The sequence below is a fragment of the Thermobia domestica genome, chromosome 11, assembly GCF_964235325.1.
Source record: "Thermobia domestica chromosome 11, izTheDome1.hap1.1, whole genome shotgun sequence".
Taxonomy (NCBI): Eukaryota; Metazoa; Arthropoda; class Insecta; order Zygentoma; family Lepismatidae; genus Thermobia; species Thermobia domestica.
The window spans coordinates 220,106,583-220,132,710 of record NC_137464.1 but is presented as its reverse complement, the minus strand read 5'-3'; the positions used below and the strand labels follow the sequence as shown (position 1 = coordinate 220,132,710).

General features: G+C 36.3%; 1 protein-coding gene across 3 annotated transcripts in view; it reads right to left on the bottom strand.

Annotated features, from left to right (window-relative positions):
- LOC145664757 (uncharacterized) overlaps window positions 1-25,263 on the bottom strand; it is a 58,948-nt gene extending 33,685 nt beyond the window's left edge. For all 3 annotated transcript variants that reach the window (XM_081731690.1, XM_081731691.1, XM_081731689.1), the window contains exons 1-3: window positions 25,110-25,263; window positions 13,252-13,383; window positions 1,742-2,439 (exon numbers count right to left, since the gene is read on the bottom strand). In XM_081731690.1, coding sequence (XP_081587816.1) covers window positions 1,742-2,439; window positions 13,252-13,254 — 701 coding nt within the window. In that variant the 5' untranslated portion in view covers window positions 13,255-13,383; window positions 25,110-25,263. The remainder of the gene's footprint in view (window positions 1-1,741; window positions 2,440-13,251; window positions 13,384-25,109) is intronic.
- Between the last annotated feature and the right edge of the window lie 865 nt (window positions 25,264-26,128).

Below are 26,128 nucleotides of genomic sequence, written 5' to 3'. Positions count from 1 at the left end.
TGATATAATCGTTTTTGCAGCGTGACAGGGTACCAAATCATCTTGGTAGATGCCATCACCATTAGGGAACAATATTTGTGCCATGGGTAGAACCTGGTTCCCCGAAATGGCCTCATACGCCTTAGTATTCATCATTCCGTGTAGGGCTATGATGGAACCTACAGAAAACCACGGTATCACAGCCCATACTGTAACAGAACCACCCCCATACTTTACAGTTGGGAGCAGACAGTCTGTATCATAGACCTGCGACGGTGTTCTCCATATGTAAACACGACCGGTTGTTGGAAACAAGGTGAAGGTCGATTCATCGGACCACATTACGTGTTTCCACTGCTCACGAGTCCACGCCTTGTGGTTCTTGCACCACTGGATACGCCTCTTCGCATTTACTGCTGTGACCAGGGGTTTGACGATAGCGGCCCTGCCATGAATTTTCATTTTATGAAGTTCCCGTCTCACTGTTTTCGATGAAACCGGAAATTGAGTTCAGATGTAATTTTCATTGCAGTGGTCTTCTTTTTAGCTGCTACAATCCGTTTTAATGCCCTCCGGTCTTTATCTGACAGGATTGTCTTTCGACCACTGTTCTGCTTTGCAGACGTCGTTTGCGCATGAATTGTGTATGTTCTCGTGACGCTAGACACAGTGCCTTTCGATACCCCAACAATGTTCGCCACTGTATCTTCAACCAGACGGGCACCAACGATCATGCCTCTGTCAGGTCCCCCATTTTACCGCACCATTTTCACACCACGACACTCACAGGTGAACTAGTTACTGCTGACGGAAGAGGAAGGTCCACACGACGCATTGAAAACAAAAAACGATCAACAACCGCAACGTGTTGTACAGTGGAGGGCCAAACTTACGTGTCCTGTATGAAGTGTTTTTAGATTTTTTGTCTACCCCTGTACATATGGTTTAAAATTTGATGGTGTATAACAAAAATTTGTAATCAACGCATATAGGAAACTAGCAAGAGAAGGTCTCTGACAGCTCACAGTGACGTTGCCATTACTCACGTGTCAAGGCTTTTTTCGGGGAATCTATAGTGGCAATTTAATTAATGGTGTAAGACCGTGACCGTGACAGTACCAAAGAGGCTCTATCGTCCCTCCGCATGTGGTATGAAAGGTGAGAGACCATCTTTTGTTGGTCCTGCAACGTGCAAAGATCCACGGGCGTCAATCCTACAGGAGACGCCACTTCAGACACGGTTTCTGTCCCCTCCAATATATATATGTATGTATATATAATTATACTGACTCCAAGCGTTTGCCTATAATATATATATATATATATATATATATATATATATATATATATATATATTGCTACAATGATTCTTCAGTCAGTCTTAATCCTAGAGGGTTCTCGAGAAATTCCTCAATAAAAAGGTGCTAAAAATTAGGGAAAACTAGACGCAATCAGAAGAGAGGCGTTTTTCCAAGTCGAGAGGATATTAGGAAGCTATTAGAGAAAGATGCGGAGAACTCGGGTGAAGAAAGCCAGCAACAACAGCCATGAGACTCGCGATGTGTTGAACACGTATCTCTCAATCAGCTACATTCACCGTTTGAAGTTTCGTGTCAGGGAGCTTAGTTTTAGCTTACATTTACTTTACACATCCTATACAGTCTGTATTACTTTTAATTGGAATATTCAGCTCTTACTTTAAACAACGAAGGAAAACATAGATCTCACATAACCTATAACAAGAAATATAAATATTACTTACATACAATCCTTTGAATTCTGAGTAGCTATGTCAAGGGTATTGTCTACGTTTCTGTCTCCAGGAATATTGACATTTATAGATGCTCGTTGATCAATCTCCGATGGGTTCACATTAGTACCATCAGTACTGTCTGCAACTGAGCTACACGGATCTTCTAATTTCACCCTCGTCGCGGCAGAAATGTTACCAATTTTATCATCACCACCTTTCAGAGAAACGTTATCTTCGTTATTCGGCGTTATATCTTGTTCCAAGCTTCTAATAACGTTCTGATCATTTTGTCCTGAAATTTCCTTTTTGATGGATTCCTTTGTCTCCAGATAATCGACAGAAGTTTGTAATAAATTCAATACTTCATCAATTACATCAACATTCTCTTTCTCAGTAACCGGAAGATTCAATTCCTCATCTTGTTCAACAGAATCTATTTCGCTTATTTCGACTTTTATTTTGAATGCTAATTCATTCTTTTCAAGAACAGAAAACGAATTTGTGGTCGATTCACATAAGGCTGATTTCTGTTGACCAGTTAATACTTCACATGAAGCACTACCTGTTTCAGTTTCCGAAAATGGAGGGCTCGATAAATGACTAGGCAGAATAAGTCGGTCATTTCTGACAGAATTACCAATGCTTGGAGGGATATCTTTTAATAACACACCTTCTGTACGATCACCACCGGCACTTCCATCTGTAACCTGTGAAAATAAGTAAAACAGATCAATCTAGTCCTCCTCCCTTTAATATAATTAATTTTCAGGTTGAAAAGCCATTTTAGGTATTATGTTGCAAACAAGGATACAATTTAATCTTAAATTAAAAAAAAAATGTAATTAACTAGTAGCCGTCTGTAAACATACACATAAACGCTGGCCAAATTGTCTAACTCCAGTAAAGAATTATTTAAATTACAACAAAAATAATTTTAACACAGTATTTGGTTTAAAAACTTTATTTTTAGGGGTTATTTCCTGTTTATCACTCTCTCTATAGACAATTTCAATAGTTTTTCAGATACCTATCTCTGATTCATGCCGATTGGTTGAGTACTCAATGCGGTTTTTATCTGCTGAATACATTAGAAACAGACTAAATTAATGTTAGAGCAATAACAACAACTTACACTACGCATAAGGCAGCAGAGCAACTGAAACCTTACGAAAAGAATTGGTTGGTTAAATTTGAATTTATGTATCTTTCAGTGCCGAGGCTATTATGAGATGTTGACCTACAGCTTATCGTGGAATTCGAGCGACACGATCTCCCACCAAGAATCGAAGTTGCGAAAGCCGAACACATGGATGTTAGAACTCCTAATATCAGTTCAAATTAAACTAAAGGAATCACAAATAAAGTAAGATTTATACCATCATTTTTTTTTCATTTTTCTTTTACTTAAGAATATACAGCTAAATAGTACATAAATTTTTGGTTGTGTTCGACCAGGAAGCAAATCATGCATTGATCCAATTTTCACTGTCTAATATAGTCTCGGCGCTGAAATAACCATTTAATCAGTCAAACTATTAAAATTTTCCTCTTTTTTTATTTGTGGCTAGGGTTCTAGAGAAGATTCAACAGTTCTGCAAGGAAATCTTACTGTGTATTAGGATCTCCAGTGAGTAAAATGATTATTAAGATTCCTTTGCGTGAAGATGAATCAGAATTTGATGCGTTATTTGGATATCACCTCTATATCTATTGTCGAACAGGAAATAGTTTCTTAAAAATACATTTTCTACATTTTTCTTTTCTGTTACCCTCTTATATTATCTAAAGAATCCCAATATGAAAATGCTAAAAGCCAGCTCAAACCTTGTAGGAAGTGTAACAGAGACAAAACAATTATTCAAAATAAAATACTCAAGTTACTCGTAAGTACTATTTGATCAGATTAATTTGTCATAATTTGGGTTTCATATACACGATATATAGCCATTTCTCCACGCCTATAACCTCCACAAAATCCTACATTTACTGCAAGAGATAATTTTAATTTTGATCGCATCATTATTTTTCTTAGAAATATAAACTTGTTTTCTCAAGGTTGGTTTTTGGGGATGGAAATATAATTGCATTTATGCAATTACTTGACAAAAGAATGGCTATAGAAAGTACGGAATATGCATTTGATGGAATAGGTTGGAATTCTTCCCTTAAAGAAAAACATTACATTACTTTCACAAAATTCTTTCTCATCAAGATTTGGACTGTATTTCCGTTCACATTCATTCACCGGAAAAAGGAAAACATTAACAATAAAGAGGAAATTAATGTTGCATGGTAGAGGAGTCACGGAAACTATTGAATCCGTTTCCGCCATCATAGCAAACCATATTCGACCTACCCCACTAATATGACAGTTCTGATTCATGTAGTTCACTCCACCTTTTCCGTTTTTCGGGTGTTCTCCAACCAACATCTTATTTGTAGGATATATAGAGGAAAAAGTTCAACAATATCTTTTCTCTCCCTCTCCAAATTTCAACTGCCAAGGTTCTAAGGTAAATACGTCTATGCCATAGAGAAGGTTGCTATAATTTTAACTTGATTTCCCTAGACACACATTAATATTATCGTGGCTTAAGCAATATTCCAAATTTTCTCAGGGCCATGCCATACAATATTTCTATATGGATTACAATAGATCCCATTTGGCACATGTATCACTTGACTTGGAGGCTATATTGTAATATAGAATGTGAGTTATATTTCGCTCGTTACATCGTTTTGGTTTTATATAATTTCATTTGTTCATTTTTGGCAATTTTAAATATTTCTGCTTATTTTCCTTTTATTTTAATAAATATTTAATATCAATAATATCCATCTAAACCGTTATGTTCTGTTGTCTCTAGGCCTTAAAGACCTACGATTATTTAGTTTCCTTTCTAACATTTCTCTTTCTTGCAATCGTTCGAGGTACCAATGGTGGTCGACTCGTTCACTCCGATACCCAAGAAAAAACAGTTTCATTACTTTCGTGTTTTTATAAAATCAGATCCTCCTCACTATTCCAAAAAGTATTAATAAGATAATTTGTTTACAAATCCATATTACATGCATAAATAAAAAAAATAAATAAAAAACGAAGCTCACAATATATATATAGGCATGACAAAACCATGACCTTAAAATATAGTGTAGAAGATATACACAGTACAAACTATTGTACAACTGTTGTTACCATACGCCGGGTGAAAAGTTGTCTTATGTAAACAAACTCGGAATGTATCCTCTCATATGAATCTTCTGTACGTTGTCACGGACTTATTAAACATCATTGTCAGAAATCATATAATAAAAAAGCCATCTGTAACGCGCAATAAAAAAAAATTAAAAAAACCCGACGACGACTGATAAATAATTGTTTAATAAATATGCAAGAGTATTCAGAAAGCAGAGTAAGAAGTTTTTGAATTTATTTATTTAAATTTAATTTCTTTTAACAAACGCACGTTGGAAAACAAGCATTACATACTAATAAGTCAGTTTATACATATATTCACAGACACATGTTTTGGGATAAACTGACTTCTGCACTACCCTGTATATCAAACATTTGTGTCGTTCTAAATCACAAATAGAGAAAAACACATTGAAGTCATTAAGAATAAAAAGTCAATAGTAATTGTGGTCTAAGGAAATCAAACAGAAGGTTTAACATAATTTTCAACATTAACTTTTTCATACCTAACATAAATTTTAAGCATTAGCATTTGACATTATATAAAACAATGTATGTACCCAGACAATACTATCTTTTACAACTTAAACTACAATGTAAGCACTATCAACAAATGTTCATTCTTTTGCATTTAAACTATTCATGTCGATGCTTTCAAAATATTTCTTAAAAGCAGTCGAAACCGTACAGATGTAACATTAGTCTTATTTAAAGAAGATATACCGGGCCGTCAGAAAAAGTACGGATACCTTAAGAATGTGTTATATATGAAAAACGATTTAATTCGCGTTGGCTACGGTTCAATGTGCAGTGTTATCGTTCAGCAGCAACAACAGATGGATTTGGTGTAAATCAATTCGATGTTATGCAGTGAGTTGAGAAAGTGTAGCGAAGATACATTCTGAAATGGTACTGGAAGTTCGACAATGTCTGTGCAAGTGCAAAGGCAACGGAGGCAGAAATATGGAAATGAACTACCAACACACTTAAGCATTATTCGCTTGTGTGATCAGTTTGAAAAGGAAGGAAAAATTAGGGATATACATAAGATCAGGTCGGCCTCGTATAAGTGAAGCATCGTCTGTTCAGGTATTGGATGCATTTACACACTCATCATAGAAACCAATATAACAATGTTAACGTGAAACGAAAGAGAAGTACAAATTCAATCCGTATTTTTACAGAGTAAAATTTAAAGCTTACATTCCACAGCTGTTACACGCACTGAATGAGGCTGATACACAAACAGAATAATTCAGCTTTGTGAATGGTTCCTTGCGAAAGTAGATGATGATGCTAATTTTGTTTGCAAAATGGTGTGGTGTGATGAAACACAGTTTGAATTAAATGACACGATTAGCCAACATAGCTATGTTTATTGGAATCCCGAAGATCCACATCATCATCGCCTGGTGTAGCCTTTCATCAAGGGGACTAATTTTCTTTTTCGAAGATATACCTACTAGCCAAATTACATTGGAATACTGAAGAAACTACGTTTATCATTTATAAGAGATTTGTTTGGTGATGATTCATTTTTTATTCACCAAAGCTGTACCCTACTGTGTTTCCCCTATGCAGATGTACGCACCTACCTGAATAAGAGCATACTGGGACGTTGAATAGGACGGGGCCAGATTGAAAAAATGAAATGAAATTAAATTTTTGAGTTTTAAGTCTCACGCTTATGCCGGTTAGGCTAAAGGAGACAGTGGGGCTAGAGATGGGCAGAATCGAGTCCAAGAATCGATTCCACTCGATTCCTTACTGTACTCGATTCTCTGTGCTCGGTTTCTCTGGACTCGATTCTGGATTCGGTTTAATTATTCTCATTCAGTGGCCTGCGTTGGTGATCCTACGTTCATGACTTCATGTACGCGTTTTCTGGTTTCGATTCTGGATCGGTTCTGTATTCGGTTTTATTATGCTCAATCAGTGGCTCACCTTCCTGGCAGTGCATTCAACAAGCTGCGTATACAGAACACATTTCTGCTATTCATATACCAACTGATGGGAAACTAACCCTTACGCAGCGTAAAGAGCTTCGACTGAATTCACTAAAGTAGCGTACTCCTTGTTTCGTCTTGTTATCAGCGGAGGAAGGAGAAGGCCAGTAAAGCAAGCCATGGAAGGAGTAAGAATCGAGTCCACCAGAAACAGTAAGATAAGAAGCAACAAATGCGGCACAGCGAATTGCAACATGCTTCTGTGCATATGACAGGCATTTTTTTTAATATAGCGTAGAATGTTTGTTTATTCACATTGGAGAGCCAGGATTTATTACCTAAGTTTGTCCGATTCAGTTGAAGAGAATTGTAATTCGAGGAAGAAAATATTTCATAACAGAATAAAGGAGGATTTTAGCAAATATAAATAATATCTTTCTAACTGAGGTAATTGGCAACATTCGTCATATTTTTTTAACATCTCTGTGACCAATTACGCATTCACCCAGCCGAAACGCCCCGTACCTAACACAAGATGTTATTACCTTATACATAACTATTTTTACATAGGATAAAAATACGCCCCTTCCCAGCAGATGAGTGTAATGTCATTACAACAAGTAAAAATGCTGCCCCTGTAACTCCCATAAATTTGTATCCTACTTTAAACAATGCTTTCCATATCAGCTTGGGTTGTGAAAAAGCGCATTAAAATTAAACCAATCGATCAATCAATGAATATCGGGAAGAACGAAGTAATTACCTATAGGTCTACACGAAAAAGTAGAATCGAATTAAATTACGATATCAGCTCAGTTTCCCTGTAACGTATTGCAAGATGGACGATTTAATTATAACTAATCATTCTTACATTCAACCAACTCAGAATAAACTATGTTTCATAAATTAACTCAACTCGTAATCGATTATTATTATTATTATTATTATTATTTAGTTTAACATCCTGCGAGTGTGAACCGAGGCTAAGAGATACGGTAATAATGAGGTGGATAATAATAAAATAATAATAGTGGAATGACAAAAGTGAGTGGAAACAATAAAACCCACACATAGTGTTTATCCACCACAAAACTCAATTCTTTTAGCACAGAAATGCAATTTTGATCGCAGCTGTAGTTATTCCTAGTTCCCTGCATCTTTCTTTATAATTATAAGCAGCTGTATAGCATTCGGATGGCATTTGTGGCAGTTTCGGATCTAGAACGTAAAAACGGGGGGGGGGGGGGGGGAGCGCTACCAGGTCTCAGACTATGATAGGTATACTATGAGTTTACTATAAACTTTCAATGTATATAAATAATAGCTTAAATTATTTTTGTCACTCAGAAAACTGGGGAGCCTAGGCCCCCCGGCCCCAGACTAGATCCGCCATTGATTTGTGGTAGGATTTATTTATTTATTTATTTATTTATTTGTACCCTCAACAGAGTATAAACTCCAGTTAGAGAAGGTTAAAGGAGATTTGCAGTACCTACCACAAATGCTGCATGCGTAATTCAACTCTGGACTTACTACATATCTCATAATTCCCATGATTCATTATTATTATTGTGATTGTATTTTAACTAGTGAATTGTGAGTAATGAGTCCAGAATCTTTTCTAGAAATTAAAAACTGTGGGGGTCAGCCAGACCTCAGACTATGATATGTATATCATGAGTTTACTATACACTTTCAAAAATACATAAATAATAGCTTAAATTATTTTTGTCACTCAATAACTGGGGGACCGAGGGCCCTGGCCCCGGGCTACAACCGCCACTGAATTAGTCGAAAAACAAGAAACGATACTGAGTCGTTGTACTGACTAGCGACGTATGCAGGAATTTATTTTGAGGGGGTCCAAAGCTTTTCCTGGTGCGTTCAAATTCAATATGAGAATAAATTATATTAAAATTTGTAAAATTACCCCTAAAATTATATTAAATTTACAGGCAGATCGAGATTTCGGGGAGGGGGTCCGAACCCCAAGAACCCACCCTGCGTACGTCTTTGGTACTGACCACGTATCATTCTGTTGAACGTTATTATCTGGCGGGATAAAGCCATTCATAGAATGAAGGCTACAATAATTATAGCAAATGTATGTGTTAAAATACACGTATGGAATACCTGCAATTTAGAAATTGTAATTATCTTGTATATTGGTGACATTAATTATGTTAATGTTATCCCTTTATTCAAGTTTGACTGACCAGTAACCAACAAATAGGCTGATAGAGCATCTGCTTTCCTGTACTTCCACTCCGAGCACAGCTGGTCTCGATTCTGCTTGTGCTCACTTTTCACAAACCGAGTCCAAGACATCTGAAACCAGAATCGATTCTGTTTGTGCTCGGAATCGTTTTCTCATAAATGAGTTCCGAGCTTCGTACTCGATTCCCTACGGTTGCTCTGATTGGCTGGAATTGATTCCGAATTCCATTGAACAGCATGCAACGCAGAGTGAACAGCATGCACCAGAACTCCACCCACTCGCTTGGCGACACTTGGCGAGTGGTAAAGAGTGAGAGAACTTCAGTTAGCCTCGTGTGCTTGCGTGTTACAAAGCGTGGGATTTAGTGCACAGAAACAACGAGGATGCAAATAGATGTGAAAAGGAGGATAAACAATGAAATATATAGCTATGCATAAAAAAGAGGGTGGGCAATATAAAAAGATATATATTACAATGCCAACTACTTCAAATTGTTATTACTTAACGTTGAATACGAATTGTTTGCCACTTAAGTACCGTTAGATCGCAAGAGCGCGCTGGGGGGGGGGGGGGTAGTTATGTAGAAAACCGATTCCGATCCGAGTCCAGAATCGATTCTCTCCCTCCAGAATCGAGTACGTACTCGATTCTCAAAAGTACTCGATTCTGCCCATCTCTAGGTGGGGCCCGATTGAGTATCTTGCCACATTCACTTGATTTAACCCTCTAGATTTCTACTTGTAAGGGACTGTCAAGAACGTAGTGCACAGTAAGAAGCCACAGTCACTAGTGGAACCGAGGTGTGATACTGGAATGGTTTCTAAACAGTCCCAGTAACTTCTCAGAAAGTCGTCAGGAATGTAGAGAATCGTGCTCAAAAATGTTTACAGGTTGGTGTATTGCAGTTTGAGCATTTAGGAAGAACTGTGTTGTAACATGTCCCTTTTATTGTTAAAATACTCACAATAACATAGCAGCTATTCCATTTTAAATTGTATATACATTTTTTGAACACCCGGTATTTAATAAATTTCCCGTGTAATTCTTTATAAGAAAGTTCTAACACCTCCCTTAATAAAGTTACTTCTAATGAGGCTAGCTCAATATACGCATTAAAGTAGCAAAGGACTGTAAAAACACTAACGATTATAATTAAATAGAACACAAGACAAAATATATTATCAAGAAACTTGTTGAAAAAATATTAGCAGTAAAATTTTAAAATAAAAGCCTTTATTAAGAACTACTCGCATATACGAGGGAGGATCAAATGAAAACCTTAAAAATGCCACGTTTCATTGCAAATGTCCTAAGTTGGACGACTGGTTCGATGCGTAACAGTAATATGCCTTAAGTTGCACTTAATGACCGACAGGTGATAGAGTTTTGGTGGAAGAACGACGAACCTGGCAAAGTCATTATCAAGATGGCTGAACCACTGTCTACATGCACCGCGTTAGAACAGCGTTCGGTGATCCGGTTTTTGAGTAGTAAAGGTGTGAAACCAATTGAAATTCATCGCAGGATGACAGCAAAGTAGGGTGAATCGTGTTTGTCCCTGCAGCAAGTATACGAGTAGTGTAAGAAGTTTAAAAGTGGCACAACATCTATGGAGGACGCTCCTGGACCGGGACAGACTCACCGTCTAGTAACCGACAAAAACATTCCGTCAGCGAAACAGCTTCTAAAGGAAAATAGGCCTATTCGCACAAAGAAATCGCCATAATAGTGAATAGTAGCTTTGGTTCAGCTTAACACAGTATGCATAATGTTCTGTATTTCAATAAGGTGTCTGCAAGATGGGTCCCAAGTCAGCTGACTGTAGAATTGAAATATCGTCGCGTCGACGTCTGTGAGGAACTTTTGCATCGTTCCAACGCCGAGGGGTTGTTATGGCGATGAGACCTGGTTCATTATCATCAACTACAAACCAAAAAATGAGCAAGGAATGGCGGCATAGATCTTCGCCGATTCAAACTTGCTGCAAAATTAACTTCGCCCTGCAATCAGGCGTAAACGACGAGGATTTCTGTCCTCAGGTGTCCTCCTACTGCATGACAACACCAGAGTGCATACTATCCGTTTTAGAGTTGAGACTATCGATGAAATAAAATTTAACTGTCTTGTTCATTCATCATGTTCATCAGACCTTGCCCCCAGTGACTTCCATGTGTTTGGACCACTCAAGGAACCGACGGGAGGCAAGCATTTCAATAGTGATGAAGAGATAAAAAAAAATGCGGTGTACGAGTGGCTCCAATCTCGACCAAGAGAATCCTTCCAACATGGTATCCATGCCTTTCCGAAGCTGTGGAATACTTGCATTCAACGTTGAGGGGACTACGTTCAAAAATAAGAGGGCACTTCTTCACAAATTATGTAGCTTATCATGTGAACCAGAATACCTCATCTCAGTAGCAACTAAAATATAAAAATATATAGTTCACATGGTGAGGTTACACAAGCAAAGTAAGAGTCCATACCCTACCGCCGAATTTGCATGAAAATGAATACAACAGCAGTTTTTGACGCTAAACAATATAATGATGTTCATTCGTTTCGCTTTTTCCTCGCCCTAAAAAGGAAAATCATTCGTATACAATTCAAATTCACATATCCGCTGTTTTCTTGAATCGTTGAAATTCAACTATATATTTGATTTGAATTGTTTCTAAAGTAAAGGAGTGATTCATTCAATGTGTTTCGACTTCTCTATTCTAACCTTCCTGTTTGACGCCATACCCGGGAGTTCAACACAGAAATGCAGAAATCGCACTAAGTGTGTGGTAACAATATATATAAGACCAGACATTTGAAAGGACACATACTTGTCTGTTTCTGTGCACTTTCTGTTAAGCAAACGTCAAAAAGGAGTAAGCCATAAAATTTGGGACAAGACATCAAATAAGACACTGAGAGCATCTTCCCTGGAGCAACTTCGCAACAACCACATACTATTTGATTTCTCAATGCGTCTTCTGGGAAGGGTCTAAATTTACAACGATTAGCTTATTTCTTTAGCTGCAGAATATAGTCCTGAAATTGTTGACCACGTTCTTGTTTCATATTACGGAATTCTATCTCTCTACGATGAAGTTCGACGTTTGCTGAAAATGCTTTCCCAAAAGATCTTTAGTACTTTCATAATCCAAACTTGGTGCTTTACATGGAGCTGCAAGTTCCTTTAGAATTTTATAAATAAAACCGCCAATGAGAGATAATAATATGCATACTTTTTTGTGAGGTGGTATATCATTTGCTAGACAATATTGCTCATACCGTTTTATGTAGGTTTCGATATCGGGTTCATCCGTATCTAATGGTTCAAAATATGACACCAACTTGTTTCCTGGCATCGTCTACTTTGTGGATTGTTTTACAAAAACTCGTCGCTAATTTATGAAATTCAATATGGAGTCTCAGACGGTTACAATCTCGTATAATTATTCTTTATTATCAATATAACAACTTATGAATCCATAACCTCATACGAAATCATCTTAACAACTAGGCTAGTAAGCACAAAACAATTTGTACGCTATACGTAAGTATCACTGGTATATACTTCCTATCTTACACAACACCAATTAACTTCTCCAATTTTGTTATAAACTTTATACGTCTTGTACCTCCACATCTAGTCAGCTACTAAATCGACACTCCGCTATACACAACAGTATCCAAGAAGTAACAATTCTTCAAATGTTTTTAAGCAATTGACAATTGAACTAAATGGCGTTGACAACTCTACAACTTAGAACCAACAACTTGGCCTTGTTTCACACTAACCCTACGAAAAGATCAAGCAAAGTAATTTCATGCTACTGCCAAGTCTCTCGTGGACAGAAATATCAAGACTTGCAGGATCCATCTTACAGCAACTAATATTAAATATAGTACCGGTACATCATTCGCTATTCGTATTCAAGAATAAATTGTATTATTGTTTCAAAAATACATTTTTCTTCACATTTCAAGGAGTCTTTTAACTTATGATTACCTAGTGGATCAGAGCCTCACTACAACACTTTTTTTTATGCGGTATAATAATTATCTTGGATGTATTCCTGAAATATCACTGTACCTCCAAAAAAAAAAGTTTAAGGATTACTGAGTGAGATTCTAACATACTTACTCTTTCCGAGTACTTTATACCTACCATGTTTGTTCGAGTAAATGGTTTCTCCAAGGGTTCTTTTATCCTTTTCAAGGTAACATGGCACCTCTCACAGAAGACAACAAATTCTCTAATGGTTCAAGGCACTGTTTACAAAAAACACTTTTTCGACACCTGTCAAGTATAAAATACATTCAACAGATTACACTCTCCTCAATATACTACACCTCTAGATGCAAGCTACTACTAGCTAACTGACACAATATGTTACCGAAAAGTAACATAATCATTATGGAATTCATGATTATTACTTTTCCCTGCCAGTTACTTTACCACTGAATGTGTGCTGCTAAGCCGGTTCAGCAATTATAAAAGTAAACAACAGTAATGCTAAGAATTAAATTGTAATTAGTCTATCATAATTCTTACGTTATTTTTTTTTATTAACTACCTTAGACATATATTCAAATTAAGAGAAATAAAATTAAAGATTTGGACAGTTATTTATGAAACACATTAATCATACTGTCACCAGCACAAATGGGCAGTATGCACTTTATAGGTTCTTTAGCGGACCCTTTCAACAAACTGACGTCAGTGCTGTTTCATATCATTCTTACACTTCGGTCTAGAGCTCCATTTTCCCTGATAAAAATTGAAGCTTCATAAATTTCGTTTCTGTGTTGAGATCAAGAATACTTCAATGTGTCGATAGCATTTCATACTCTTCTTTAGATTAGTTTAATGAACTATATACACCAATTATAACTCAGCCCTATCCGGTGATCTAGTGGCTAGTGGGCACGACTTTGGTGCACATGGTCCCGGGTCCGATTCGCATTGACATTCGAACCCATTATGGGGATTCGGATTCCACATTAAGCAATAGATCAATGTATCATATTGCATCGATACTAAAAGGAAACGATAAACTCTAATAAACAAACAAACCAATCAACATTCTGCTTTCGTAGTTCCTTTCTAGTATAATTAAGTTCACAGCATTCAATTTTTGTATCAAATTGGGAAGTAGTTACGCCCCCTTTAAACAACCTGAAAATTCCTCTTGTGGGGGAAGGAGGGAAGTTACACGTGTAAATTTGAAGTATTAGGTACAGTTTTCATTACAAAAAAAAAAAAAAAAAAAATCTGACTTTCATACTCCTGCTTGAAATGAAATTTCAACTGGCAAAGTACAGCAGTTTCATTCTTGATTTTCCGAAAAAATGTGGATTGTCTTTTTTCTTTTCCTTTTTTTTAAATAATACTACACATCTGAAAAGACTATGTATTGTACGTCTTTGTCTTCGCAAGATAAATTTCGTCCTTTGAAGTAAACTAGGAAATACCATTACAGAGATGTTTAATAAAATAATGTGTTCCGGCTATGGTCTAGAAAAATGAACAAACGTAATACTAAGTACATACATCTTAAAATTAGCTTCGATGTATGCGAAAATATTAGATGGCAGTGAGTTATTTGTTATATAATCATACAACATGGAAATCATTCAGGAGAGGCCTAGGGGTTTCTTCCCTGATAAATAAGAGTTCTGTATTTATTATAAGCTAATCTATAGGATAAAACTTATCTTTTGCCCCCTCCAAAGTGTTCATATTCCTCAACTGATTTTTTTATTTTGTTTTTTTAAAGGCCAATCCAAGGAGATCAATGGAGAACATACAAATACAGTGAGCATGAAGTTTCAAACGTGTTTCTAACTTGATTTAAATTGAAATTTGAAATGACATTGATAAAGTGCACATTCATTAAATTTCAGTACTTTCGCTACCTCCCGCTAACTTTTCTCGTCAGGATATGAAACCATGTTACATATCCAAAATTGATCAAAATACTTCTATCATTCAGTATAGAATAATTGCTAAACGAACAACTTTAAAAAAAAAATCCAATAAAAAATCGAATTTGTGCTGGGCTTCTAATATGGATCTGAGAATAATATTCACATGTATTTGTTAGGCGTGTTTTATGAAACTAAAGGAATCTCCAGTCATGACGGCTGGAACAAGGATTTGAATCCTGAATGTAATAGGGGATTTTATTCCTGTAAGGAATCACTCACCTCAATGTTACTCTAGAAAATTGCTTATTTCCTTCTTTCTAGAAATCGATATAAACAAGTGCCAATGGTGCAGAGTGTGCCCACGGAACTTGCACGGGGCCTCACAGATTCCTTTGTGGGACATTTTTCTTTTCCTTTCTTAACTTTAGTTCAATGTATCACGATTATGCGCTGAGGTTAAGGGAGACCATCATGATAAGACGGATGATAATTGAGGCATAACGAAAGCGGGAGAACCTCGAGAAACCCATGCAAATGGTCTTTTTACAACACAAGGCCTACTTTGCGGAGCGGGGATCTAACCAGGAATCTGTGCCAGAAGTTACGCACCGCGTCGCCACAACGAAATTCCATAGTTATATGTATAGAATGTAACATGAATGCTTAAATGGTATTTTAAGTAGGAATATGTATTTAAATATATGTACAAAATTTAAACAAACTCAATTTCGTCCAATAAAACCCACTGAGTTTTTCTTAAAAATAAATGGATTTTTCACAACCCGGGTGAGACAGTTTCTAGACTCTAAAAATGAGATATTGATAAGATGCCATTCAAATGGGAAGAAATTGTGAATGGCCAGGGAGATTATCTGAAACAATAAAATAATTGTCAAGCTGAAAACGACATTGCTCTTTCAGAGGCTGGAGAACGGACAGAGCTTTCCGGTAGACCTTATTGAAGCGAGCGTCACGGAAGCTTCTACCACTCAATTCGATTGGCTGGTTTATACCAAGGTGGTTTAAACCAAAAAACGAAAAATGTTCATAAAAGTGTAAATGTTCGTAAAATTTTTATAAACACACATTTGTGGATTATCACGTATATTATTAGTATTATATTTAGACCTAAATTCCCCATTCGTAACTCAGAGATTACACTACAAAAGCAACTAACTTTTTTTTTTTTTAATAAGTTTATGAATGTTTCATTTGTGATTTTTTTATAGTTTGTTCTTATTGTTATGCAATTGCAATCAAAGAAAAATTCTAAATATTATTTCGTTTTAATAATATTTACTATTGACAAAATACATCGAAATGCCGTAATTTGGGGGGGGGGGATGAAGATGTCATACAAACCCCACGAGAGGCATTTATTGAAATCAAAAGTATCTTTGGTATCTATGTATAAATAGGTCAGAGCCAAAGTGGACCAAATAATTCGTATCTTTATTCACTTTTCTTATTGATATGCAAATTAAGTCGTTGTATTTGCTTAACTTGGACTAATAAAAGTCGTAGTGAACTAACTTGGACTAAATTAGTTCTTTTGCACTCTGCAGTATTTTAAAATTGTCTATATGTAATTCTGCATAATGGCTTCACTTGTGCAATTGTTTATCTTTTTATCCTTCTGAAATGACTCTTGACAATTATATTAAAAAATATGTAACTTAAAGATCAGTACAAGTATTTTTTATCAGGAGTTCTTCGTGAGTGAGTCGGCAGACGTATCACATTTGTGGCCAATCAGTCCCGGTTTCGAGTTCAAATAGAGGACAATTTCTCTCGGATGTAAGCCGAGAAGCGGTTTGGATTCCGCTTTAAGCTATGTGACCCCTTCCAGCATAACCTGGTTGTTGTATAATAACACCACGGCAAAATAAACTTATTTCTGTCCATATGTGATATAAATAGATAGAGCAAATGATTAAAAGAAAAAAAAATTTAAACAATTTTTTTTATTTTTCAATAAAAACCATGGTTTTTGCCAACCCTGATTGGCACTATGTGTTTGACCGTCTGTTCCACGGTAACTCTCGTAACACTTACCCGAATTTAAACCAGCGTCGTGAAAAACTCATTTAAAAAAAATCCAGTAGATTTTAATGCGCAAAATTAGGTTTTATTAAATTTTATATGTACATTTAAAGCCTTATTATTACTTAAAAAACCATGTTCATGTTCTACGGTACAATCAAAACTATGGAACCGGTGGCTTCGTAATAGAGCGTTCACATCTGGTGCGTGGTTTCGCTGGTTCGATCCCAGCTCTCACCAACTGGACTTGCTGCTGGACTAATACCGTTCTCACAGTTCTCTTGTTTCTTCTCACATTTGTCATGCCACTATTACCATCTATGTAATTATCACTGTGTTCTTTAGCTTCGGTGCATAATCTTGACACATTGAACTAAACTTTAAAATAGCAAAGAAAAAAGTGCACAAAGGGAATGCGTAAAGATCCATCCGCGTTTTTGGTATTATATGCTTTGCACTACTGACTCTCGCTTATATTTTGATTTCTAGAAAGCAAGAATTTAACAATTTAACAGAGGTGGATAATTCCATATAATACAGAAGAGGAATTAAACTCTCTCACACTCAGGATTGATATTCTTCGGCCAGCCATCCTGACTAAAGATTTCTTTTGTTTCTGTCAAAAGACGCAAGACAAGTACTGAGAGAATACTCCAAATTTAGGAGTTAGAGATAAAAACAGCTTTATTAAATCAATATTTTTTTTTAAAAAAAAAACGAGAAAGGTCTTTGGGGGAAAAAATATTTTTTTTTCACGATTGACAGGCCTATGATAATTGAGTTACACGTAAGAATAATTCGGGAGTTTCCCGATTTGATTGCTATTAGTGTTGAGACGTAATATCCTTTATCAAGTGAAGCGTTCTCCATTTGTAAATAACTGACACATGGAGAAAGATATTTCATTGTTTGTTTGAACTAATAGGCGAGTATGTGCTACAAAAACAAAGGGAATATAATTGCATTGCTTTTATTCTAGTCTAGCTGAAAACCCCTTTCTTTGCAGCGGAAGAATTAGGTTTTTGAAAACTATTCACGCCTCCTGTCTTCCTTAGGATACGCATATGAATGAAAGTGTGCTATTAAAAACTCTGTAATATATTCTATTTTACAAATAGATATTGAACTCCTTTTTTTTTTCCTTACGATACCCTCTTTATCAAAGTTATGATACATAAAAAAAGAAAGAAATCATCGAGTTTTACGTCCTACGCGTATGCTGGGTACCCTAAAGGAGACGGTGATGATGAGAAATTAATGAAATGGTGGAATGAAGAAAGTGGGAGAACTCCGAGAAAACCCACACACACGGTGTTTGTCCGCTATAAAGCTCACTTGGCGTGAGCAGGGATCGAACCAAGGACCCTATACACCAGAGATAAACGCTCTACAACTGAGTTATCGCGGCCCCAGTTAGACAATAAAATCCAAGCTTGAGATAGGTACTAATTATGTACAAAATTTCATTTCAAACTCTTTAACCATTTTCCCACGATGCAGTCATAAACAATGGCAACATTTTTTCCAATGCGAAGACAGAAATTTTAGAAAAGGTCCTCTCTTATTTTCGGGTTGGACCCGTTTGGATTTTTGAGCTTTTTGTTAGAATATTGTGGTACAACTAAGGTGATCACATTGAAAGAGATTTTTATCAGATTTTGGTCTTTGTTTGGGCGAATTCGATGCTTTCGCATTAAGGTATACAACACCTTTCAACATAACACATTTATATAAAGTTCTGAATGAATAAGAAACCTTACCTTAGCTTGAGATAATTATAGAACAAATTACAGTATAAATTATGCTTATAGCCTGTTTGAAGTAAAATATGCAATTTTATATTTTAGAAAATACTTTCCGTGAATAGTGTGGTCACCGACTCGACGACGCCAAGGGACGTTATCCCTCGTACGTTTGACGGGTTTATGCCATAGATGCCGATACTACCAATAAATATGTAGTGCATTAGTAAAACTATTAGTAGGTGGCCCCGCGTAAGGTAGTAGCTAACGCTCTTCCCTCTTTTTTTTCTTTTTTCTTTATATGTTAGCCAGCACTTTTGATAAATACATGTTCAAAACAAATTCTGAGACTAGCGTATACTGAGAAAAACGACTGAAAAATTAATTATCATCATATTAAGGTTATAATTTCAATCCAAGTTTTTTGAAGTATATATATTTATAAGTTACTTGTTTAAAGAACAGAAGTTCCAGATTCGTGAGAAATGCAAATACTCCCTTTCATTTCTGAAGTTATATAAAAATACAGCTTATTTTCGCTCACTTTCTTAACTTGTTTTCGAACGCTGAAAGCTACAATCGATATATAGAATGTATAGTGTATTATTTTTTCTCCCCTTTTGGAACATAACGAAAGTTAGTAAACGATCTTGGCAATAATTAATTTTATACTGCGCAGAAAAAAATTTTAGGAATGATAAAAAAAAAAAAAAATCACAATATTGCGATCTTGGCCAATAATTAGTTTGTGGATCAGGGGCCACAAATTTTTTGAATGGCCCTTAAATCGAGTTTTCGTTTTTTCTACGGAATAATCACAACATACTGAGTTAAGTGATAGTTTGAGTTTGGCTACTCTACATGTAGGTCTCCAGATGTAACGCGTACAAGAAAATTTTTAACTGAAATATATTGGGTCTTTTGACTCAAAAACACCAATCGAGTGAGTTTATTATAGCGAATAAATGTCAAACGTAGAAGATACCCCAACTGGAAAGGTGATATTTTACGTTGAACGTAGATTATTAACACACACACACACATCTATATATATTAAAAAATTTCTATTCCCAGAACTGCGTCCCCTTCAAGAAATTTTTGTATCCTTCACTGACTGCTTATATCCCAAAAGAATGCTTTTTTCTTTTAAATTTGACAAATAAAATAATAATTTTGTTATTTCTATATTATTTGAATGCATTAAGAAAAATCTCAAAGCCCTCTGAGAGAAATCTACTATTTGCTTTCTTAAGAACTCTCAACTGCCATTCTCACTCGTTTATATGTAGTCACTCGCTTACTCTCTCGTTATGATTTTTTTTTTAAAAAAAGTTTAATAGCTTTCGTAAACTAAAATCATTCAATTTTTATAGAATATGGAATGCTTCTGATGATTTCTAATGGTCTTAGTGATGGCCTCAAATGGATCAATATCGAATGTCAATATGCTCCCACCCCTATTTGCGAATACAGTAGCTTAGTTCTGTGAAGATTTCGTAACAATACTTCAATTTTCGTAAAATATAATGTGATTTACTTGACAGCAGAGACGTAGTAGTATAATTCAGGGTTGAAATTAGTGAAAGGGGAAAAAGTCGCCTCAATAATGCATACCATCACTAGTTATAGTTGACAAATCTCTTAAGGACGGATTGAGAAATTACAACTTATACGAGTGAACCTCCTTAGTTGGCATAGTCTCTAAATTTCAGCTTAAGTGAGCTAACTACGGAAAGTAGTCCCATTTATGCAATTAAATTTTTACAATACCAATAACGCAAACATTTAATGCATTGTCTCAGATCAACATCTATTACATAATTCCCAGTGAAAGTGTATAAGTGAAATATTTCATCACCTTTCATTTAAAAACTTAGTATTTGAATAATAATAATAATAATAATAATAATAAACAGAAGTCGCAACATCCTCCAAAAGAAGACATTTTCCCCATTTTTCTAGAAAAACACATGGATAATCTTCAGGATCCGAAAGAGAGGAATGATAAGACAAAAGAGGACTGGTAACATTACTATAACCTACTTAAAAAAAAAAAAATGAGTAAACTTTACAATTGTTATCCTTAATCAAACACGAGAAATGGTGCTGGTCAAGTTTTGGCAGACCATATTTTGGATAATTTACAGGTGAAATTGAATACTGTGTGTGAAAAGACATATTTAGAGGGAACAAATTTCTGCAGGCGACAGAATAAAATGCAAAGCAATACAGCTGTGTTTTAGGTTTACAAGTATGAGGTTACTATGTATAATCATTACAAGTGCTTTACAACGTATGAAATAAGTGAGTGCATTTGAAAGATGACTCTACTAAATGCTATTTTCCACTGGCGGTACAAAGAAGCTGTATTTTATGATTAGAAGTGGAGCATTACTAGTATGAAAGGCCGATGTTTACTTAAAGAAATCCAGCCTAATTTTCGAAAAAAAAAAAAAAAATCGCTTATTTCTTGCTAATATTAGGTTAGGTTAGAAAATTTATCAGATGAATTGGACAATTTATTTTGGTTTGTGAGGAAGAGTGAGTGAAAATCAGGTGAGAGGAACAGTTAAAGTTAAGAAATTACTTCTTCTTGTTATTTCTTTTTGATGTAAGCGGCACTATAAGTGGAAAGGACTGTTTGGCAGAAAGGTACACTTGTTATGATTTATCGCAAGGGCAGTTTGGGAATGGTGTGTAAATGACAAGACTATCACGTATTGTCTCGGAGTTTTATCGAGTTGTACAAAAATAAGGAGTGTCCGTAGTTGAAATTGTGTGAAAGGCAAAACAGGCAAACAGTTTGTGTTGATACAAATTGAACCCACAGAAAAGAAAAGGAACATCTAACCAAAATTAATCTATCTAAGTAAGTGTATTTTGGTATTTTTTTGGATAGCATTTAAAGGAGTGCAACAAATAAACCATGCATTTTATGACATATAAAGTGTTTTTCCACTATCCACGTTCATGCGTATACGCTCCGCCGGTGACGGGCCAGTTCCCTACGGACGCGCCTACTCGCTACCGCTCGGGCCCCGCTTCTGCTCTGACTCGCTTAAATACCATTCGTGCTTTTATTGGCCACCCAGAACAAATCGGTTGGTGTTTTATGCACTAGTTTTATACTACTACTACTCAACTATGCCATACGTAAACACTATATTTGAACAATAATCACTGCGAAGTGAGCAAAGATCACAACATAATATTTTGGGGAGAAACTAAATAATATTGACTTTTTTCGATTTTCATGTGGTCTGTCGATACAGCTGTAATGCCATAGGTTAGTTTACATCAGGGCTAATTACTTGGATATTTGTATCCATATTACCTTATGTGCGCTTCCAATAAGTACACACAGAGCTCCTCCGTGGCTAAGCGGTTAGCGTATGCGCCTTTGGCGTGGAAGAACCGCGTTCGATTCTCGGCGGGAGTTCATGTGGTTCGGATTCCACGTTAAACAGTAGGTCCTGTCTCATATAGCTCTGCTGTTAAAAGGAACGTTAAACTCAAAATCAACCCAACTCAACCAATAAATACATACAGACTCTACAGCAATCTACATTTCTCATCACTGCGAAATGTAGGCTTAGTACTATTCCATCTCGTTTCTGCTGTAAATGTTTTATTTTTACATACTTCTAGACCCTTTCAACTAAACATAGACCGTATGAAACCATGACAAGTGCTATTGAAACTCGTAACACTGCCAAAAGCCATTCCTTTTCACTACCCTTCATTACATGTATAGTGACCATCGCTTACATGCCTGCTTCGTTTGGACGCACCTGCCCCGGCTGACCAGCTTTGCCCCTGCCCTTCCCCGACTCGGGTAGATAGCATTCGTGGTTTCTAGTGCCCCCTAGCACAGGTTGATTTTTATACTGCAGTTTTATAGTCATACGACTAAATGCCATATTTATGCGGAAATCGTAAATGGATTGTATTTTTTCAACGATTACTTCTGGTGGCTCCGTTGAGTTTTACCTAAACTAAGTCAGATATTTTCATGTTGCCCAGAGCAATTCTTTCTGGAGATAATAAAGAGAAAATTACTGAAAGAATTATATTTTTTGAACTATTATTTCAAGTGGTGTGCCACTTGACCTGCACGTGAGAAATAACAAACATTTCCACAAAATGGATCCAAAAATTTTAACTTCCCTAACCCAATGCTAACCGGACCCTGTATTCTCTTTCCCGTGCCTTCTATACCCTTTTTAAATTGTTCTATTTATAGTCGCGCAGTTGGAGCGTGCATCGTCAAGTTTCAATAAAATATGACCAACGTATATTTTCAGTGCGTAATGAGTGCGTGCTTAGATGCTGGCTACCGTGAGCAGCTAAATTTTGAAGTTTTGAACCCTATTCTGACCATCCCATCAGCACCTTTGTACAATATATCAACAGTTCTTCCTTAGCTACAACCAAAGCTAATAGTATACGTCAAGTACTCGTCACTGCCCGAGGACGCACGAAGTGCAGTCTTTTACAGATTATTCATTGAACATCTAGGAACTTAAAAATGGGGTAACGAAGCGAGTGCCGTTCACTTTCCTGGTGATACGAATATAAAAACAAGATACGTATTTCACCTTTGTGATCGTACTCCTTATTTATTTTGATCGACGGCGAACGCTCTTCAACTGCTTGAGAGTCGTATGCAGTAGTAGCAGGTGTAGCGTGATTGCTTACCGGTTTTTGTGAAGGAGACGGGTTTTAGGGGTTATTCCGTAGAGCTTTGCGGTCATTCCGTAGAGGGTTTGTGAGCTGAACGCGACGCGAAGCTTTTTCTTTTGTTGTTGTTGTTTATTTTCACTTACTGGTAATTTGTATTTTCGGGAATTTTCTTGCGGGCCGTATAACGTCCTGCAGTCCTAGCTAGAGGTTCCGCATACGTGGAGTTGACTTTTTTTTTTTTTTTGGTTCTGCGCACATTGACGTAGCTTGTGCTTTGTTTTCTGAATGTAGGTGGAAGCACGCTGGGAGAAAGGATCGAAGAAAATTGCTGTAGGAGCACATGTAGGTAAGGTGTACGATTTTTATCTGTTTTTATATTGTTGCTTTGAAATGTTGCTAATAGTATGTTTTATTCTACTTAATAAGTCATTCTTTTCTGTGGATTGACATTTTAATATTTTATTAAAATTTCATCACGTGGGCGGTAAGCACTTCTATGTTGCTCAGTAGGTCATTGTAGGCATTAACTTTTACAGTGATTTATATTTCTTGATTAACAATAATATGCCCCTTGTACTTATTCTGTGCGCGTTTTCGCTTGGTACTCTCTCCCTTATTTTTATTGCTTTCTTGAAATGGTCCTCGTACTTCAAGATGTTTTTCTAGGATTTTTTTTAAATATGGTATACGAAGAATAATAATGTGCCCTTGTACGTTGTGTATGAGTATATGTGGGGCATTTGAAACACATATCGCATGTCACGTGCACGTGGATGCTTCTTAGTGTTGCACTACGTATAAAAATGATTTTACTTGATGTAAAAGTGGTAATGGAACAAATAAGGGTAATAGTTAAGAACAGCTACTTCTCATCTCCCGTGCACGAGGATACATTTTACTGTTGCACTACCTACAGAAATGATTCTATATCATGTATAGGTGGTAATAGAACACACAACAAATCCAGATCATGTTGTATTCACACTCCAACATGGAGTGAGAATACAGCGTGATCTCCATTTCTTCTGTGTTCTATTACTACTTATACACCAAATAGAATCATTTTTCTACGTAGTGCAATAGTAAGAAGTATCCACGTGCACGGGACATGCGATATGTGTTTTCAACTCCCCCCACATAGTCATAAACTAAGTACAAGGGCACATTATTATTCCCATACGATATAAAAAACAGATATTCCTAGAAAAACACTGTAAGTACAAAGGCAAGAAATCAGTCTATTACCTACTTTTTAACATCCTAGATAGTCAATGAATAATTCCTGAAAGTATGGTGTTTCTCGCCCTTCCTTAAATGGGAAGTACGGCTCCTAAACTATAACCCTTGCGGGTTCTATTTCCATTTGTAAATGTAATAAAATCATTTTTATACGTAGTGCAACAGTAGGAAGTATCCACGCGCACAGAAGATGATGAGGACTCATTGTATACTATAAATAGAGGATAAGAAAGCCAGAAATCTTTCGGTAGATAAGCAACACAATTTTAAACACTTGCACTTTCATCTTTTAAATGAGAAGGAAGTCTAAACCATCCGTAATCAAAATGTTAATAACTTACATATTAATCATGCTTATATCCTTTTAACATGAATAAACTATACTTACGAGAGAAAAAAAAAATCTTATAAACTTTGAAAAAATGAAATATATATACACATCACAGTTACACTCAACAAGGATCTTTTTCTTTCCTTCTTTAACCCAGAAGTAGGGCAACACGGCAAACAAGTTGTTGTCTTGTCGTAGACCATTATCGGTCAAATAGATCGGTGCACCGGCTTAGTATTCATATGTGCTACTAATGCAAAAATGATCAAATGTGTACCTCAAACAGAGGATTTATGATTCAAAAGCAAAATAGAATAAAATACAGGACACAATCGGGAAAAGGACACAAGTCGGGAAAAAGTCAAAATCAGGAAAAGGCAGAGTCAAAGTCGGGAAAGGAGTTCAGACAGGGAAAGAGGGCGAAAAGCCAAAATGGACAGGGCAAAAAAGTAGAGGAAAGTGGAAAGTATAAATGAAAAAAGAAAGGAGAAATAGAAGTGTAGAAAAAGAAGGGAATGTATGTACGTGTAAAGGGAACAGAAAGTGTAAGTGTATCACTGGGTCCAGTTAATCTCCTTCTTCACGGAGCATCAGCAGCCACGAGGCACTCACTAGACGACCCGCTCGGGAGAGTAATACTCCCGGAAGTACGTTTTCTCGCGCGCTACTCAAGCCAGCTGTTTTACGCGCTATCCTAGTCAGTTGTTTTAAGTTGGTCACAAAATATATATCATTTAGTTACAGAATTGTTGCCACTGTAATCTACGCCATCTTTGTATATGATGTTTCAATTTTGCCTGCGCCTGTCGTGAAAGAAAGTATGTTTCAAGTGTTCTCTCATGTAGGTATAGTTTTTGAGCTTCTTTACTCTTATTAAGCAATTTTTGACAATGTGTATCCCGCCACGGATAGTGGTATCTATTATGTCTTTCCCGGCTCCTGTTCCGGTCTTGCTCCGACTGTTGCGCTCTTGCTATGATGTGTTCCGTCAGTTGTTGTAGTTTTGAGATTCGATCCATTGGTTGTATAGTGGTGATAGCCTGTTCTATGTATGCCTGGTATTGTGCCTGGTCGTA